Source organism: Perognathus longimembris, chromosome 2 (genome assembly GCF_023159225.1).
Source record: "Perognathus longimembris pacificus isolate PPM17 chromosome 2, ASM2315922v1, whole genome shotgun sequence".
Lineage (NCBI taxonomy): Eukaryota > Metazoa > Chordata > Mammalia > Rodentia > Heteromyidae > Perognathus > Perognathus longimembris.
Window position 1 is genome coordinate 35,117,623 of NC_063162.1, and position 18,396 is coordinate 35,136,018.

The 18,396-nt window shown below is 35.8% G+C and overlaps 1 protein-coding gene across 15 annotated transcripts in view; it reads right to left on the reverse strand.

The window, feature by feature from the left end:
• The window catches only part of Pcdh15 (protocadherin related 15), a 443,526-nt gene extending 425,690 nt beyond the window's left edge, over nt 1-17,836 (reverse strand). For all 15 annotated transcript variants that reach the window (XM_048338795.1, XM_048338794.1, XM_048338792.1 and 12 more), the window contains exon 1: nt 17,746-17,836. In XM_048338795.1, coding sequence (XP_048194752.1) covers nt 17,746-17,836 — 91 coding nt within the window. The remainder of the gene's footprint in view (nt 1-17,745) is intronic.
• Nucleotides 17,837-18,396: the final 560 nt, after the last annotated feature.

Consider the following 18,396-nt stretch of genomic DNA (forward strand, 5'->3'; position numbering starts at 1 on the left):
ATCACTTCACTTAGAATCATCTTATATGATCATATGTACATAGCTATTGAGTTATTGTGATCATCTGCTAGGACTATCCTAGACATATACTGTTACCAATGAGGGAAAACACAGAGTCTATTTCTGGATAATAATTTTTTTAAAGTAAGCTGCTTTTTGTGACTTGAAATTGAAATGTACAAATAAACACAAGTAAGAAATAAAAAATAAAACATAAACAAAAACAAGCACTATATGTGATGTGGTAATATATGGGGAAGACGGACATTAATTTTGATTGAGTGATTTAAGTAGCAATATACAAGACTAGTGATGAATTAACATCCAATATTAAGTAGAACTTAAATAAAATGCAAAGGTCCACATGTCAAGAAAGTTTTCATGATGCAGAATCAGCAGGTATGGGTATTGTAGGTGGCACTCAGGTTTAATCACATTGATTCTACTTATTATGTGTACTACACTGGGAAAGTAACATAGCTTCTTAGTACCTCTATAATTACTAATTTACAGAGAAAGAATGCATAGTTGCTACTAGCATTAGAAATACCTCATCAAAAAGTTCTTATAAAGATCAGTTACTAATTTCTTAATTAATATTAGTAATCTTTATTACACCTGAGAATATATAGGGAAGGCTTCATCAATTCTACCTGATTGCTATTGTTTATTAGTATCTGCTCTTTAAAGTAAAATAAATATTAACATAAATCATGATTTCAACTTATTGAGCAGATAGAAATTACATGTATGAAATATTTAAGAATATGACTGGAGATTATATGAGTAGATACCATACATTAGAAAATTTCAAGCCTATGTACTACCCAGAATATTGACATGGACAGCAGGAAAAATGAGAATGGGATATTATAGAAGAGTTCCTGAGAGAAGAGATTGAAATGAAAGAAGTAAGGGAGTTAAGAAGAAGTGGGAGAAAGAATCATGTGAGCATGAAAATTGGAAGTGACATGGGAGCAGAAGATGACAAAGACATGAGGAATGAGTAAAGAGTAACAATAATAAAAGCAATGCTGGACACCAGTGGCATACATTCCTAGTTGCACTAAGTTTGAGATTTAAGAATCAAGGTCAGGAGCAGACAAATCTATGTGAAACTGACCACTAATTTACCAGCAAAAAGCTGGAAGCGGATGTATGGTTCAAGTAGTAGAGTAATAGCTGTAACAGAGCCAAATAAGAGCTAGAGAGACAGAGTTTAAAACCCAGTAATCACAAAAGAAAAGGAAGGGAGGGAATGGGGAAGGAGGGAGTGAGGGAGAGAAGAAAGAGAAAAGCAAAAGACCAAGATCAATTAAAATAATTTGAAGCAATGAAAATTAAATATTAGGATACCATTTAACAACAGTGAATACTAAATGAGTGGTACATACTTGGAGGTCCCTTGAAATAATTCAGCAAGTTAAAGAGAGAATATACCACAATGGATGAAGAAATCTAGAATAACCTATTCTTTTCTTTATCTTTGTTTTTTTGAAGTTCTACTTTAAGAAAATAAAAACTGCATGACTATTTTATTAAAAATAGCTGGCATATGGAAGCTGAGCCACTTGAGCAGCTAAGCTGCCATAGGAATCTAGTCTTTGAACCCAAGTGTACTATGTGTTTCATTCACTCCTCTGCAAATCCACGAAGGGTATGAAGAACCCTGAATGAAAGAACAAATTCACACAGGACTCAGACAGATTGGCTGGTAGAGGCACCAGCTAGTAGAGTTTACTCATCTACAGCATAAAATTTATTCTTTTTTTTTTTTTTTTTTTTTTTTTTTTTGCAGAAGAGAGACAGAACTGCCCTAGGATTTTTAATGCATAACATATATATATATATATATATATATATATATATATATATATATATATATATATATATATATATATATATATATTTCTTGCTCATACTTCACTGCCCAGAGACAGTTACACAAACCTGTTATTAGCTAAATGTTCAAACAGTTCAGGCGAACAAATTGAATATTTACATATCACACTATTTCAAACAAATGCAATGAAGATCTGGGAATTTTATCTATCTATCTATCTATCTATCTATCTATCTATCTATCTATACATTCCTTAAAAGTATTGGACAACACATGTGAAATAGGCCATAAAATTTTAATAACCCACAAGACAAATATAACCTCTACTTTCACAGATCTGCACTTGAGGAATTAATGTGCAATGAAAATTTGACCAAAGAATGTAGGATTAAGCAATCTTTGGAAAGGGCAGTAAGCTTTGTCAAACTATGCAAGCATCATTTCAGCTGAAGACATTCTTTGGAATTCTCCTTTCTTGACCGCCTTCTTCTAGGTCCTGGTGTTTATTTATTTACTTTTTTGTAGTGTGTGTGAGTTGTGTGTGTGTGTGTGTATTCTGGTTTCTGTCTTTTGTGCTAATTCTTGTTGCTAACCCTTACTTTTAAGGGGTTGTCATTTAACAAAGCAGTTTATGAATAAAAGGGCCAATGCTCCTGGACATGCCACATTGCTCTCCTTGACAAAAGAGAATGAGGAGGGCAAAGACACCTGTGGGAGGATGATATCTCTGACCAGTGGGGGATGTAGCCTTGGCACAGACATTTTGATGCCTTACTAGCAAACTAATGGGCCAATGGGGAAACATCTTCATTAAAGAGTCTCCTGTGTTTGTTGGCAAAAGGAAGCCACTTTGTCATTAGACTCTCCTCCCCTGAATAGAGAGTCCCTGGGGAGACTTGTTTGCCCAGCTTCTTGGGGGAAGTGTCTTTATAGTAGGTGAGAAATCCTAGTACCAAGATAGTTAGCATACAGATAAAGTAGCTAGAGGATAATTGCAACTTTGCTTCAATCCTTTGTTGTAGTGGTAAATACAGCCATGCCTTGATATGTATATATCCTTCTGTTTGATATCTACTCTTGAAGTTATAAACTGTTATCTTATGATGCTATTTCTGAAACAGTATAAAAACCCTGGCCCTCCTAAAATAAAGTATGTATTGGTTCACTCACCTCTGCATCCCCTGTGTCCTGACGTTTGGCTGCAGTTACCAGGTCCAACAGACACCTACAACCATTTTATTCTGAATAAGAGTGTATGTCTGATTAAAGTAATGTACTTATAACTGACTTTTCAGGAGTTGAGTACCCAGACTGGGATGTATCTTGAATCTACTCATGTCCCAATTTTATTGGATACATGGTATTCCCCAGAATTCATAAACTGAATCCTAAAAAAATTTCAAAATATGACTACATTTTTTGGAACTTTGGAAAATGAGACTCTGATAGTGAAATCCCATCCAGTTTCAGAATGACCATAAAAAGAGATGACAAGTAGGCTATCAACTGCAAGCAAAAGAGAGCAAAAAGAGAGGCCTCTAAGGAAATCAAACCTATCACACCACTTTGATCTTGGGCAACTCCAGTCTCTACATCTGTGTAGAAATGCATTTTCTCTTCTGTAAGATTTTTATTTGTGGCATGTGATTATAGTACCCCAAGTAAAATGAAAGTTGTTTTTTTTAACTCATATTCCTGATTAGCAAGTCATCTTCATATTAGGGAAGTATCAAACAATTTAACTTTGCCATTTACCACCAAGAGGATTTTTCTTATTTTTCTTACTATGAATTAGTAACTCATATTATTCATATTAACAATAATATATGCAAGATGTTATATGTGAGTATATGTAAATATAGTTATATTTAATACAAATATTCATACACAAAATTATATATATATATGTTTCTGATGTTCTTTCAAATGAGAGGAATTCTCTGTTTCTTTGCTAAACTTTAACTCATAATAATCCAATGAGAAAAGTAGCATCATTTTATAATTCCAAACTAAATACTTTTGGAGCTCTTCCATTCTGAATCACATATATATGTATGTGTATATATATATATATATATATATATATATATATACATATATACATATATGTATATATTCTCATGTATACTATATATCATATTTATTATTTTAACTATACTGAAATGCAAAGGACTGGGTTATTTTTATTTTCCTTATATTTTCTTGGAGTTTAGATTCAACCAAATCTTCACTAAATAAATGTTCTGCAGAGAATCGTCCAGAATGCAGACAAGAGAAAAGTGATGGAATTATTACTGAATCCTCAGAGGTAGAGAAGTTACAAGGGATGGAAAGAATGATAAAGAAGAGTGTCTTGTTAATTGCAAATGAGATCTACAGTATGTAGCATAAAATATGTCTCCTTAGGGAAATGCCAATGAGCACAAAATGATGTTTATATTACAGGATAGAAAGAGAAACAGCAAGAATATTCATGAGACGCAGAGTCTACTATACAGACAATCTGAAAGGCCAGTGTCAGAACCTTTGAGAGAAATAATGTAGCAGGAAAGGGAGATCAATAATGCCATTACCAAAATGCTAGAAAATGACAGGACTTTTCATGGAAGTATTCAATCAGTCCTTACAGAGTGCATTTTCAGGGGAGTTGTGAGAAAACCCAAATTGCAGGGCTTAAAGGAATTGATGGAGGAATGTTTGAAACAGATATGGAGACTCTACAGGAAAACAAAACTAAAAATGAAATGTCTATTAAGAGTTATATGTGTCGGGCTAGGAATGTGGCTTATGGTAGATTGCTTGTCTAGCATGCATGAATCCCTGTGTTCGATTGCACAACCCCACATATATAGAAAAAGGAAGAAGTGGTGCTGTGGCTAAAGAGGTAGAGTGCTAGCCTGGAGCAAAAAGAAGCCAGGGACAGTGCTCAGGCCCGAGTTCAAGAGCCAGGACTGGCAAAAAAACAAAACAAAACAACAACAACAAAAAAGAGTTGTATGTGTCATTGATGACCTTGAATCAAGGAAGATTATAATTGCATGCTTAATTTCAAATTCTATTAAGAATATTTAAATGAATGTTTTTCTTTCTTTTCACCTGTCAGGATGTGATTTATTTCAATATTTTCAAATTTTTTACAGCATATCAGTTTATTATTAATTATATCTGCATTTCTTTTTAAAAAACATTTTTATTGTCAAGGTGATGTACAGAGGGTTTGCAGTTAGATACGTTAGGTAGTGAGTATCTATATTTCATGAACATCAAGTTCAACCTTTTCCTTCTATTGCCTGATTGAATGGGGCAAAATGAAATATCTGGCTTTAAATCAGATGTACAATTCGAAGTTGATGTAGGAGATAACTTCTGTAGTGGTGTGAGAGAGAGAGTAAGTGTCCTGACGATTAATAAAATAAAATAAACTATTTCATTTTAAAGGAGAAAGATGGGCTGTATTAAAATTAGAAGTATGAAGCACAAAGACTAAGGGTATTTTCCAGTGGAATGCATTGAATTGTGCTTGCTAGGCAGGCACCCTTAACAGTTGAACTTCATCAAGTAATTTTGGGCTTTATTTTTCAGGTAGAGTCTTAACTTTTTCCATATCTGGCCCTGGACCATAATCTTCCTACCTATAGCCTTTTATGCAACAACAATTACAAATCAGCATAAACAGTGTATTATTTGAGATAAGAATCTTGATAAGTTTTTCTCAGGGCTACCCTTAAATTTCAATTCTCCCTATCTCCTAAGCAGGTGGAACTTTAGGTATGAGATACCATGCCTAATAACACAAATAAGCAATTTCAAATATATCTCAGACATGAACAAGAGGAGACAGTGAGTGCTCTATTAACCAAATCCCCTGAAATAAACACATTGCTGTCACCATGTCTTGCGTGGTCCTGAAGAATTAGTCTACAGCTATGACTTCTTGATATCCTACACCTTCTCATGAAGAGTTTCTTTACTTGGTGAACTTGCTCATTAAAATGTATTAGAATTTTGGCTCCTTTGGCATCTAGAATTCCCTCAGAATTCCATCATCAGCATTGCATAGCTATTTCTTCTGATGATAAGTGGTTCTAATCTTCATGGTCTCTGGATCCACTGATTAAAATAAAGTTTCCAGAGATGCACAGTTTGACATCATACCTTAGCAAATAGCTATGTTCTACACTGACAGGAATATTGGTGTCCTTCAGTTGAAAGAGCAAGTGTGAAAATGAACCTAGAAATAAATCTTCTTCAAACAAAAGAGAAATAGCAAAAGCAGGAAAGAAAAGTTTTAGTGAATATCTGCCATATGCCAATTGCTGTGCCTAAGCAGCTATAAAAACTTGACTCTCAGAGGCTTATTATTATTAATTAAAAAATGAAACCTCTGGATGTATTTTGGCTCTCTCAGAATAGAAAAATCCCTTCAGAGTATTAGTCAGTCTTTCCATAACAGAGATTCCATTCCAATCATCACAGAAACAAACAGTGCATCTGTTTATGGGCAACACAGAAAGTTTTATGGCTTTGTTGAATAGACAGGAAAACCTTCTGTTTTAAAAATTCATGTCAGTAATTCACTCCCTCTCTTTCCTTCCCCCCTCTCCTTTTTCAGTCTCTCCTCTCTGTCTCCTTCTCCTTCTACCTTTTCACCCTCACCTCCCCCTCCCTCCCAAATTCATATACATAATACATGTACATTCATAACCTCATCAGAGTATACATATTTTAATCCTCTAATCCTGTAGCACACATTGGTTTAAATATTCCAGTAATGTAACATTTTTTTAGGGAATTTCATTTAATTTGGACAGTTATATATATATATATATATATATATATATATATATATATATATATATATGTTCAAAACTTAAAAATGATAAAATCAGATAAAATAATTACAAATGCAAAACTCCCATTGTTCACATAATATTCCCTTCATCTTGCCTTCCTATTATTTAATTAATACTCAAAATCACAAAAAAGTAGCAAAAGGATTCATATATTCAAATTCACAACAAACATAGCAAAAAAATAAAAGAGAATTCTGAGTGCAACTCAGCTTGACTCACTATGAAAGTTTATATTAGAACAAGGAATGTGTGTGTGTTTGTATGTGTGTGTGGGGGGGGTGGTTTAATATAAGATTTAGCATGACCCTGATTTCTCCCTTTGAAGAATACCTCCTTCCTAGGTTCTGGTCCTGGATTTGAGATCTGGCAAACAGGAAATGGATCAGAGATGAATGAGAAACTGAAATACTACATCTAATTTTTATCAAAAACAAAACAAATGCACCATAAACTATGCATGTATTAACTTCTCTAATTTTCTATTTGTACTTTCAGTAAGTTAAATTGTGATGCTTTTATTTAATGTAATAATACCTACATCAATGATATTATGAAAGCTTTCTTAGATTGATTGTCATGAACCAAATGACACCACCATGCAGTAGACATGGTTAATGCATTTTATTAATGAAGCTAAGAACTACTCCTATCAATTTAAGTGAGGAAATATTAAATGCCTCAAGACTCAGCCAGTTCTCAAGTAAACATATTATTTTAATATCTTAAAAATTATTACAGAATACATATTTTCTTAGGTGCAAATTTGTATATCCAGATAATAGTAGAATATTCTGTTTATGGATGAAACATTGATTAAATAAAATGGATTTGTCTATTCCAATTCTCACACACAAGTAATAAACTTCTTAATAAACTATATGATATTCTTGTTAGTTGAAAGTCTACAAGGTACTATGTTCCTTAGCATGACAAAGAAAATTTGAATGTGATATTAGTTGTCTCAGGATAGTTTCGTGTGTGTATTATTTCTTCTATTATAATTTGTGTGTGTAAAACTATTGTAAATATCACAATAGTTCATGTAGTAACTAGACTCTGGTGAAAAAATATTATTTCTATTTTACATTTTCTTGTGTTTTCGTTCTGCTTGTGACTATCACTCTTGCCTTTCTTCAGTATAAACATATGCCTTTATTCTTACTTGGATAAGAAGTTGTTTAAATACATTATTATTAAATATTTAAACTTAGTGCCTTTCAGTTATTCATAGTTAAGATGGTCCTGCTTTCATTCTCCCATAGTATGGGTATATAACTTTTTACAGATATTTGTTAAAAAACAACTCTGAGGAGAGTCCTTGCCTGTTGAGGATCGAGCCCAGCCTATTCATTAGCCATCCTCCTCCATTTTCCCAAGAGTATTGGTGAGGTTATCTTTACCAGAGACCATACAGCAGAAGCTCCAAGGGCCCCAGACTGCATGCACACCAGACCAAGCCAGAGCACTGCATGGGACCAGCTGCATGGGACCAGACAACAGGAAAGGAACTGGTCCATGGAAGTGGAGAGCCAGGGCTGCCTCCATTGCCAAACGATGGCTACACCCCAGACTGGAAAAACCCACAGCAGTACAGGACACACACACAATCCAGCACCAGTGGGCAAGCTGCCCCTCAAGGCAATACTCAATCTGAGAGGTGAGTTCTCTTTTTTTTTTTTTTTTTAATTTTTATTTTTTTTTTATTATCAATTGAACATAAATTTTTTTTTTTTTTACAAGGTGCTGTGCAAAGAGGGTGCAGTTACATAGTAGGGCATTGTGTACATTTCTTGTGATATCTTACAACCTGTTTTCCCATCCCTTGTCTAGGTCAGGTAGACCCATATGCAGTATACAATGTATCAAGCACATATACAGTGTTCACAGACTTGGTCTCTACTGTCTCTCCATCTCCCTTTGTTAACAGTCATATATCAGGGAGATCATGCCCCTTTGTTTTCTGTGTTCTAGGCTTGTCTCACTCAACATTATTTGTTCGAGTTCTGACCATTTCCCTGCAAATAACAATATTTCACCATTCCTAATCGCTATGTAGTATTCCATTGTGTATAAGTACCATATTTTTTGGATCCATTCATCTGTGGAGGGGCATCTGGGTTGTTTCCAAATTTTGGCTATTGTGAATTGTGCTGCGATAAACATGGAAGTACAAATGTCCTTTTGATATCTTGGGTTTTGCTGTTTAGGATAGATGCCTAGGAGTGGTATGGCTGGGTCATAGGGTAGGTCTATATTGAGCTTTTTGAGAAACCTCCATACTGTTCTCCAAAGTGGCTGTACTAATTTGCACTGAGAGGTGAGTTCTCTTGACCCACAGCAACTAGCGGGGAAAGAATCAAAGAAGAGAAAAGTCTCCAAGCCATGCTGAATCAGCGACCCACGAACCCCCAACAGGGGCCCACAAGGGTCAGTACAGTACAGCGACAGAGCAAGGACCCACAGAGAAAACCACAGAACCTACCCACCGGGGGCTGGGGATGTGGCCTAATGGCAAGAGAGCTTGCCTCATATACATGAGGCCCTGGGTTTGATTCCCCAGCACCACATATACAGAAAACGGCCAGAAGTGGCGCTGTGTCTCAAGTGACAGAGTGCTAGCCTTGAGCAAAAAGGAAGCCAGGAACAGTGCTCAGGCCCTGAGTCCAAGGCCCAGGACTGGCCAAGAAAAAAAAAAAAGAAAAAAAAAGAACCTACCCACCCCTAACTACAGTGAGGGAAACTGCCTTGGCAACAACCAAGACAGTCATGCTCACCCGTAGGGCAGCAAGGTTCAACAGCTGAACTCAAACCAAGAGCCAGTATACAAACAAGTCCCCGCTGGCAGACCAGCAGGAACCAGCACAAAGCCAAGCCAAGGTCGCCACCTACAGAATGAGAAAGGAAGTGCAGGAAGCAATTCATGTCTGCTTCACTCCAGATGCATAAATCACAAAGAAATACTACAAATTTTATGAAAGGTCAAGCCAACTCACCAGCTCCAAAAAGCAGTACGACTGAAGCGAAGATGGAGAATAAAAAGCAACTGAGGCTAAGATAGCAGAAATGATCGAAAGGCTTGGGAATGAATTCAGAAAATAATTCCAGGAATTTAGAATGGAAGTCTCTAAAGTCCTTCAGGAAGTCAAGAAAGAAATGGAAGCCACAAATGGAATCAACAATGGATACAGTCTACTCCTCCGTTAAAGAAGACCTTAATATCCTGAGAAACAAAATGCATGAAAAAAAATAGATTCAAAACACAACTCATTAAAAGAAGAAATTACCATATTGAGAGTTGATCTGGAAACCATAAACAGTTCACTCGCCTCAAGGCAAACCACACTCAAAGCCACATCACAAAGAATTGATCATCTTGAATCTCCAGTCTCTCTTTTGATAAGGACCAGAAGATTACCACACTCCAAGAAACTGTCAAGCTCCAGGGCAGATTAATCCAGGAGATAGTGGACAGGGAGAAGAGATATAATCTGCATATAATCGGAATAGATGCAAGAGAGGAGTATCAGAGCAGAGTTATACAACACATATTCAATAGAATCATTACAGAGAATTTCCCCAATCTCAAAAGGGAAAACCTCACCTAAATAACAGAAGCATATAGAACACCTGGCAGACGGGACCCTAGAAGAACCACCCACAGATACATTATAATCAAGGCATCAGATTTAAACAATAAGGAATATATCCTGAATACACTCAAAACAAAGAAAGTACTATACTACAATGGAAAAAATCAGAATCACAGCAGAACTCTCCACACAAACTTACAATGCACAAAGAGCCTGGAAGAACACAATCCAAGTTCTTCAGGACAATAACTGCCAACCGAGAATTAGATACCCAGCAAAATTAGAATTTAATTTTGAGGGAAAAACCAGATCTTTCCATAGCAAAGAGGAATTTAAGGAATATGTGAACAAAAAATAAAACAGCTTTACAGCGAATTCTAAGAGGGGAACCCCACCCAACAGAAAACATACAGGAGCTCTAGACAGAAACAGAATGAAACTGCAATAGCCAGAGCCCAACAGGAGGAGCAGCTTAATAAAGAAAAGCAAGAAGGTAGAGGAAACACAGCCTAACAGGAAAATGGAAGGGAAAAAACCACACCTATCCATGATCTCTTTGAATATAAATGGTATAAATTCTCCAATAAAGGGGAACAGACTGACAGAGTGGATCTGTAAACAAAAAAATGCTGTCTGTTGTCTTCAAGAGACCCATTTTACAGCAAGGAACAAACATTGGCTTTGATTGAAAGGATGGAGCAAGATCTTCCAAGCAAATGCACCTACCAAAATGGCAGGGTAGCCATCATGATTTTAGACAAGCTAGACTTCTCACTAAAATGAGTTAAAAAAAGGTAAAGAAGGACACTATATTTCAATAGAAGAAAAATAGAGAATCAAGATATCACAGTGATAAATTTATACTCAACGAAAAAAAGAGTCCCTAAATATGTCAAACAAATTCTTTCAGAACTACAGAACAAGATAGACCCAAATACAATCACAGTGGAAGATTTTAATATTCCACTCTCTCCAAGAGACAGATCTAGCACACAAAGGATTAGCAAGGGAGCCAAAGTCATAAGTAACACCATATCCCACGTGGATCTGACAGAACTGTACAGAGTTTTTTACCCTACAAAGACCCAATACACAGTCTTCTCAGCAGCCCATGGAACACACTCCAAAACAGATCATGTCATAGTCCACACAAAGAACCTCAGCAAATACAAGAGTATTGATATTCTCCTATGTATTCTATCTGATCACAGTGGAATCAAGGTAGCCCTCAATAACAAAGGATACCACAGAAACTACACAAAAACTTGGAGGCTAAACCCCTCACTGTTATCTAACACTTAGGTCACAGAGCAAATTAAGGATGAAATTAACGAATTCAAAAGCCACAACAACAATGAAAATACATCACAAAGAAACCTATGGGATACAGCAAAGGCAGTGCTGAGGGGCAGAATCATTGCCCTCAGCACTCACATAAAACGAATAGAATCAGAACAGGTAAATAACCACATGATGCAGCTAAAACGACTGGAAAAACAAGAAAAAAAAAAAAAAAACTAATCTAGGGGCTGGGGATATAGCCTAGTGGCAAGAGTGCCTGCCTCGGATACACGAGGCCCTAGGTTCGATTCCCCAGCACCACATATACAGAAAACGGCCAGAAGCGGCGCTGTGGCTCAAGTGGCAGAGTGTTAGCCTTGAGCGGGAAAAGCCAGGGACAGTGCTCAGGTCCTGAGTCCAAGGCCCAGGACTGGCAAAAAACAAACAAACAAAAAAAAAAAAAACTAATCTAAAACTACTAGGAGGAGAGAGATCACAAAGATTAAAGGAGAGATAAATCTGATTGAGAATAGAAAGACCATTCAACAAATAAATAAAACTGAAAGCTGGTTATTTGAGAAAATAAATAAAATTGACAGACCCCTTGCAAGACTTACCAAAAAAAGACACGAAGAGACTCATATCCATAAGATCAGGGACTCCACTGGAAAAAATACAACAAATACACAGGATTTTCAGACAATCATAAGGAACTATTTCCAGAAACCTTACTCACTAAAGAATGAAAATTTTACAGAAATGGATCAATTCTTAGAGAAGTATAAACTGCCCAAACTGAATCAAGAAGAAATAAATCAACTAAATAAACTAATAAACTTACAGTGAGATACAGGAGGTAATCAAGAGCCTCCCAACAAATAAAAGCCCAGACCCAGTTGGATTCACCAATGAATTCTATAAAACCTTCAGTGAGGAGCTAATACCAATACCGCCTCAAACTCTTCCGTGAAATAAAAACAGGGGGAGAAATCCCAAACTCATTCTAGGAAGCTAATATTATACTCATCCCCAAACCAGGCAAAGACCCAACAAAAAAAGAGAAGTACAGACCAATATCACTAACGAACACAGATGCAAAGCTCCTCAACAAAGTATTAGCTAACAGGATCCAGAAACTGATCAAGAAAATTATACAACATGATCACGTAGGCTTCATCCCACAGACACAAGGATGGTTCAACATTCACAAATCAATAAACATAATTCACCACATCAACATAGCTAAGACCAAGAACCACATTATCAACCCAGCTGATGCCCACAAAACCTTTGACAAAAATACAACACACATACAAGTTAAAAGACCTCAAGAGAACAGGAATAGAAGGAACATTCTTTAAAACAATAAAAGCCATATACAACAGACCAACTGCTAATATCATACTAAATGGGGCGAAACTAAAACCATTCCCCCTAAACTCAGGAACAAGGCAAGGATGCCCACGCTCCCTGTTTCTATTCAACATAGTGGTGGAATCCCTAGACATAGCAAAAAGGCAAGAGGAATACATCAAAGGGATCCACATTCCAAAGAAGAAATCAAACTATCCCTATTCACAGATGACATGATCTTATATCTGAAGAACCCAAAAAACTCAGTCCCCAAACTCCTAGATCTAATAAACCATTTGGGCAAAGTAGCAGGATATAAAATCAACCCACAAAAGTCAGCAGCTTTTCTGTACACCAGGAATGTACAAGCAGAAAAGGAAATTATGGAGAAATACCATTTACAATAGCTAAAAAAAGAATAAATTACCTTGGGATTAACCTAACTAAAGATGTGAATGACCTATTTAATGAGAACTACAAAAATCTAAAAAGGGAAATCAAAGAGGACACAAGGAGATGGGAAGACCTCCCATGCTCATGGGTAGGCAGAATCAATATAATGAAAAAGGCCATATTTCCCAAATTGTTATACAAATTCAATGCAATCTCCATCAAGATCCCAGCTACATTCTTCACTGAAATAGCAAAAACAACCCATACATTTATATGGAACAGCAAAAAACCTAGAATAGCCAAAGCAATTCTAGGCAAAAGAAGCAGCGCAGGAGGAATCACAATACCAGACTTCAAGCTCTATTATAAAGCCATCATAACAAAAACAGCATGGTATTGGTATAAAAAACAGACCTTAAGACCAATGGAATAGAATAGAAGACCCAGAAATAAAGCCACATTCTCACAGTCAACTGATATCCGACAAAGGAGCTAAAGACATACAACAGAAAAAACATAGTCTCTTCAACTACTGGTGCTAGAAAAACTGGGCAGCCACATGTAGAAAACTCAAAGTAGACCCCAGCCTATCACCATGCACCAAGATCAATTCAAAATGGATTAAGGACCTCAACATCAGACCTGAATCCTTGAAACTACTGAAGGACAGAGTAGGAGAGATGCTAGAACTTATAGGCACAGGTAGGAACTTCCTGAATATAGTCCCAGGGGCACAATAGATAAGGGAGAGTCTCAACAAATGGGACTACTACAAAATAAAAAGTTTCTGCATAGCTAAAGACATAGCCACCAAACTAGAAAGACAGCCAACCATATGGAAAAGGATCTTCACCAGCACAACAGACAAAGGCCTAATATCCGTCATCTACAGAGAACTCAAAAAACTAGCCCCCTCCAAACCCAGTAAACTAATTATTGAATGGGCAAAGGAGCTAAAGAGAGACTTCACAGGAGAAGAAATAAAAATGGAAAAGAAACATGAGGAAATGTTCAACATCTGTGGCAGTAAAGCAAATGCAAATAAAAACAACCCTGAGATACCACCTCACTCCAGTTAGAATGGCCTATACTCTGAACTCAGCCAACAACAAATGTTGTTGGGGATGTGGAGAAAGAGGAACCCTTCTCCACTGTTGGTGGGAGTGCAAATTATTACAACCACTTTGGAGAACAGTATGGAGGTTCCTCAAAAATCTCAGCATAGACATACCCTATGACCCAACCTTACCACTCCTAGGCATGTATCTTGAACAATAGGTCTCAGGATATTAAAAAGACATCTGCACATCCATGTTTATCACTGCACAATTCACAATTTCCAAAATATGGAAACAACACAGATGCCCCACTACAGATGAATGGATCCAAAAAATGTGGTACCTATACACAATGGAATACTACATAGTGATTAGAAATGATAAAATATTGGTATTCACAGGGATATAGTCAGAACTTGAACAAATAATGTTGAGTGAGACAAGCCTAGAACACAGAAAACAAAGGGGCATGGTCTCCTTGATATCTGACTGCTAGAGTGAGGGTTGGGGGCACAGTAGAGACCAGATCTGCGAAACAAAAAAACTTCTTTTCAAATAGTATTTCCGCAGATTTGGGTCAGCGACCTTACATTATGTATCTAAAACCAAACAACGACTAAACATAAAATGGTCTAGAATAGACCTATCAGTGGATCACAATAGCTCAACAGCTATATATGTATGATCATATAAGACAAGGATAAGCAAACTCTATTGTTGACATTATATTTAAAGTTCTTGGTGAATTTCCTTTGGTGTATGCCACGTGGCTACTGTATATGATTTTGGTACACTGGGTATTGTATATATGCCTACCTGATCTAGGGAAGGGAAAGAAAAACGAGGTGTAAGATATCACAAGAAATGTACTCACTGCCTTATTATGTAACTGTACCCCTTTTGCACAACACCTTGTCAACAAAATTTAATTAATAAAAAAAGAATATTAAAAAAAAGCAACTCTGAGAAACATTTGCAGTCAGTCACACAGATCTGGATACTTGAATGAAACTAATACTAGAGTGTCCCTAATGAAAAGGGGTCTGACATAAGTAAAAGTCTTAGAAGAAGAGGAGAAAAAAAAAAAGATACATTATGCTTTATAGGGTCCACCGGAGATCATGAACATGGACACTATTGAAATTTATATACAGCCAAGAAATCATTGTAAAGGAATATAGAAAGCATATATGTAACTTTACATTCCAATATCTACATGTTTTTGGAAGAATTAAATCATTTACCTCTTGGAGGAATGACTAAGATTGCTTACTAATCTATAATCTAGCTATCCAAGTGTACCACTTAATGGGTTAGCTCTATCCTATACTATTAGTAGGATGCATATAATTTAGTTGTGCTTCAAGAATATGGGATTTGCTACCAGTGGTTCATACGTATAATCTGAACTACTCAGGATACTGAAATCTGGAAGATCATGATTGGAATCCAGCCCAATCAGAAAAAGTTGGCAAATTCTTTATCAAAATAACCAGCAAAGCATTGGATAGGAGGCATGGCTCAAATGGAATGTATCAAGGAGAAGCTAAATGAGGGTGAGAGGCCCTGACTTCAATCTTAAGTATTTGTGTATGTACATAATAAAAGAAAACATCCACATGAAGACCAACAGTGACCTGATGCTGTTACATTGAATAAGTGGAAGTAGAGTTTTAAGAGATTCATTAGCCCAGTATAAGTGGTGCAGCCTGTAACCTGGATACTTAGGTGTTGGATATCTGAGGATTGTGGTTCAAAGCCAGCAAAGAAAGAAAAAAATCTGTAAGTCTTTTATCTCCAATTTTTCAGCCACAAACCAAAAGTGTTGCTGTGACTCAAGTGGTGGAGTTCCAGCCTTGTGCAAAAGGTTAAGGAGCAGAGCTCAGGTCCTAAATAAAATCAATCTCCAATACCAGCAGGGAAAAAGAAGTATCATTTCAATAAACTTATGAAGGAATTCAATCTATAACCAGACAGGGTAAGCCAGGAGTGATTGTTCTGAAATTTTAAATTATATTACTAATGTACATGGTTTCTAAATGTCTACTATTGAAAATGATAGAGTGAAATCATATCTCTTCATTGTGAACAGTAATCAAGAAAAATATAGCGTAGTTCATGAAATAAGTAAAATCCAATACATTGATTTGTAAGCTACATCCATAGTACAATATATATGCATCCCTTTCACATGAAGGTAAGCTTTTTAAAACTGTCATACATGTGTGCTTCAAAATAATTTGTCACTTTTTTGTAATATTCACTTTTCGGCTGGATATTCCCAATCTCCACTAATGAGAAAGATGTGAACAATAAATTTGGCTGAAGTAAACCATGTACTAATTAGCAAGACTCAAGGGACAAAGCTGCTGATTTTCTGAAAATAGAATTATGAATTGTTGTGCAAGTGCCCAAAGACAGTTATATCTGAAAGTTTTCAAGAATAAAAATATCTTACTATGTGCATGGCTTGGGTACCATTTTCTTAAAATTAAAATCATCTACTTTCAGATCTATCAGTTTACCTAGGTAAAGATCTAAAGAAATCTTCATGATTTGCTATCACTAGAGTGGCAAGGTAACAAAGCAACAGGAGCAAGGGCATAGATACTTGTTAGTGTCCTTGAAATTCTAAGTAACTGTTGACTAAAACAATGACAAGTTAAGAAAAGTGTGAGCTCATACCTCTCGGGAGGGTCATGTGTATTTATATACCCACATATCACATGTATTTCTTATTACATAATATTCAAATTATTCAAAGACAGATTATTCTAATATTGATATATCCATAGCAGGTATGTTTGGGTCACTGCAGAAAATCTAAAGTTAAATATCTGTAGACAGATGAATTTATCTTTGGGGACCTGATTATTAAGATATGACTTAACAAGAAACTAATTGTATTTTCAAATATTTAATCTTTCAAAATAAAACAGCAAGGTAGAAAAATGCAATGCTCACACAATGGGTTAACTCTGAAACTACTTTTGAATTCCTCTTCTACTTACCTGAGAAATCTTATCTTATAAGACATTATGCACATTTCACATTGTTTGCTTTTTTTGAAACCTTTGCTTATATACATGCATTACATAGGACATAATATTTTTCATGACAAGAAAAAAGTCTGTTTAGTGTGAGTAAGTATTCAAAGTATTGGATTTTCTGCCATAATATAATGTATGTTAATCATTCAAGTTCCAATGCCACTTCATAAATTTAATTTAGTTCAGGTAAATGATTGTCCAGAGCCACTAACCTTTAAAAGTAAAGTATGAATTAACATTACTTAGTTCTGTATGGTGTTTTACTCTTAATTGAATAACAGAAATGTTGTCCAATGCTAAAGGTCAGACTAAAATCCACCTTACCGTCATCATATTGGCCCAGGCAGATCACAAAGAGAGAGCCAAGGATGATCCCTGATGTTACACATTTCCAGGGATAAAATTGTTGACACATCTTCTGTCAAAATCCACTCTGGGCTAATCTGAAATAACAAGATGCAGAAAGAAACCGTTGACATGCTCATTAATCTATGATCAGCAAACAAAAGTGTCACCAGACAGAACAGCCATAATGACTTCACGGTTAATTACCTGTGCATGCTGTCCATTAACAAAGGAATGCACTGTGTAATGCACAGGAACCCTTCAGTGACAAGAATTTGCAAACAGGTAATCTCTAAGGAAAAACTACCTTTTCCATTGGATTAATTTGTACACAAGTAAGTTAAGTTAACCTACTGATGGTGTTAGACACTCATTGTCTTTAAAACCAAAACAGAGTGGGTGAATCAAATATTAATCACTTAAAGTTACTAGGGTGGTAAATCACTTATTAGTATTTCATATGACATTTACTGAAAAATTATCTTTCACAAGTAAGTAGAAAACTAGACTGTCATAAAATGCTAATTCCTTTTTAATATAGTAACTGAAGATGGACTTAACTATGCCAAGAAAACTAAAGATAAAGCTATCATTTTTTGCTTATTTGTCGTTTAAAGCATTTGAGAGAAT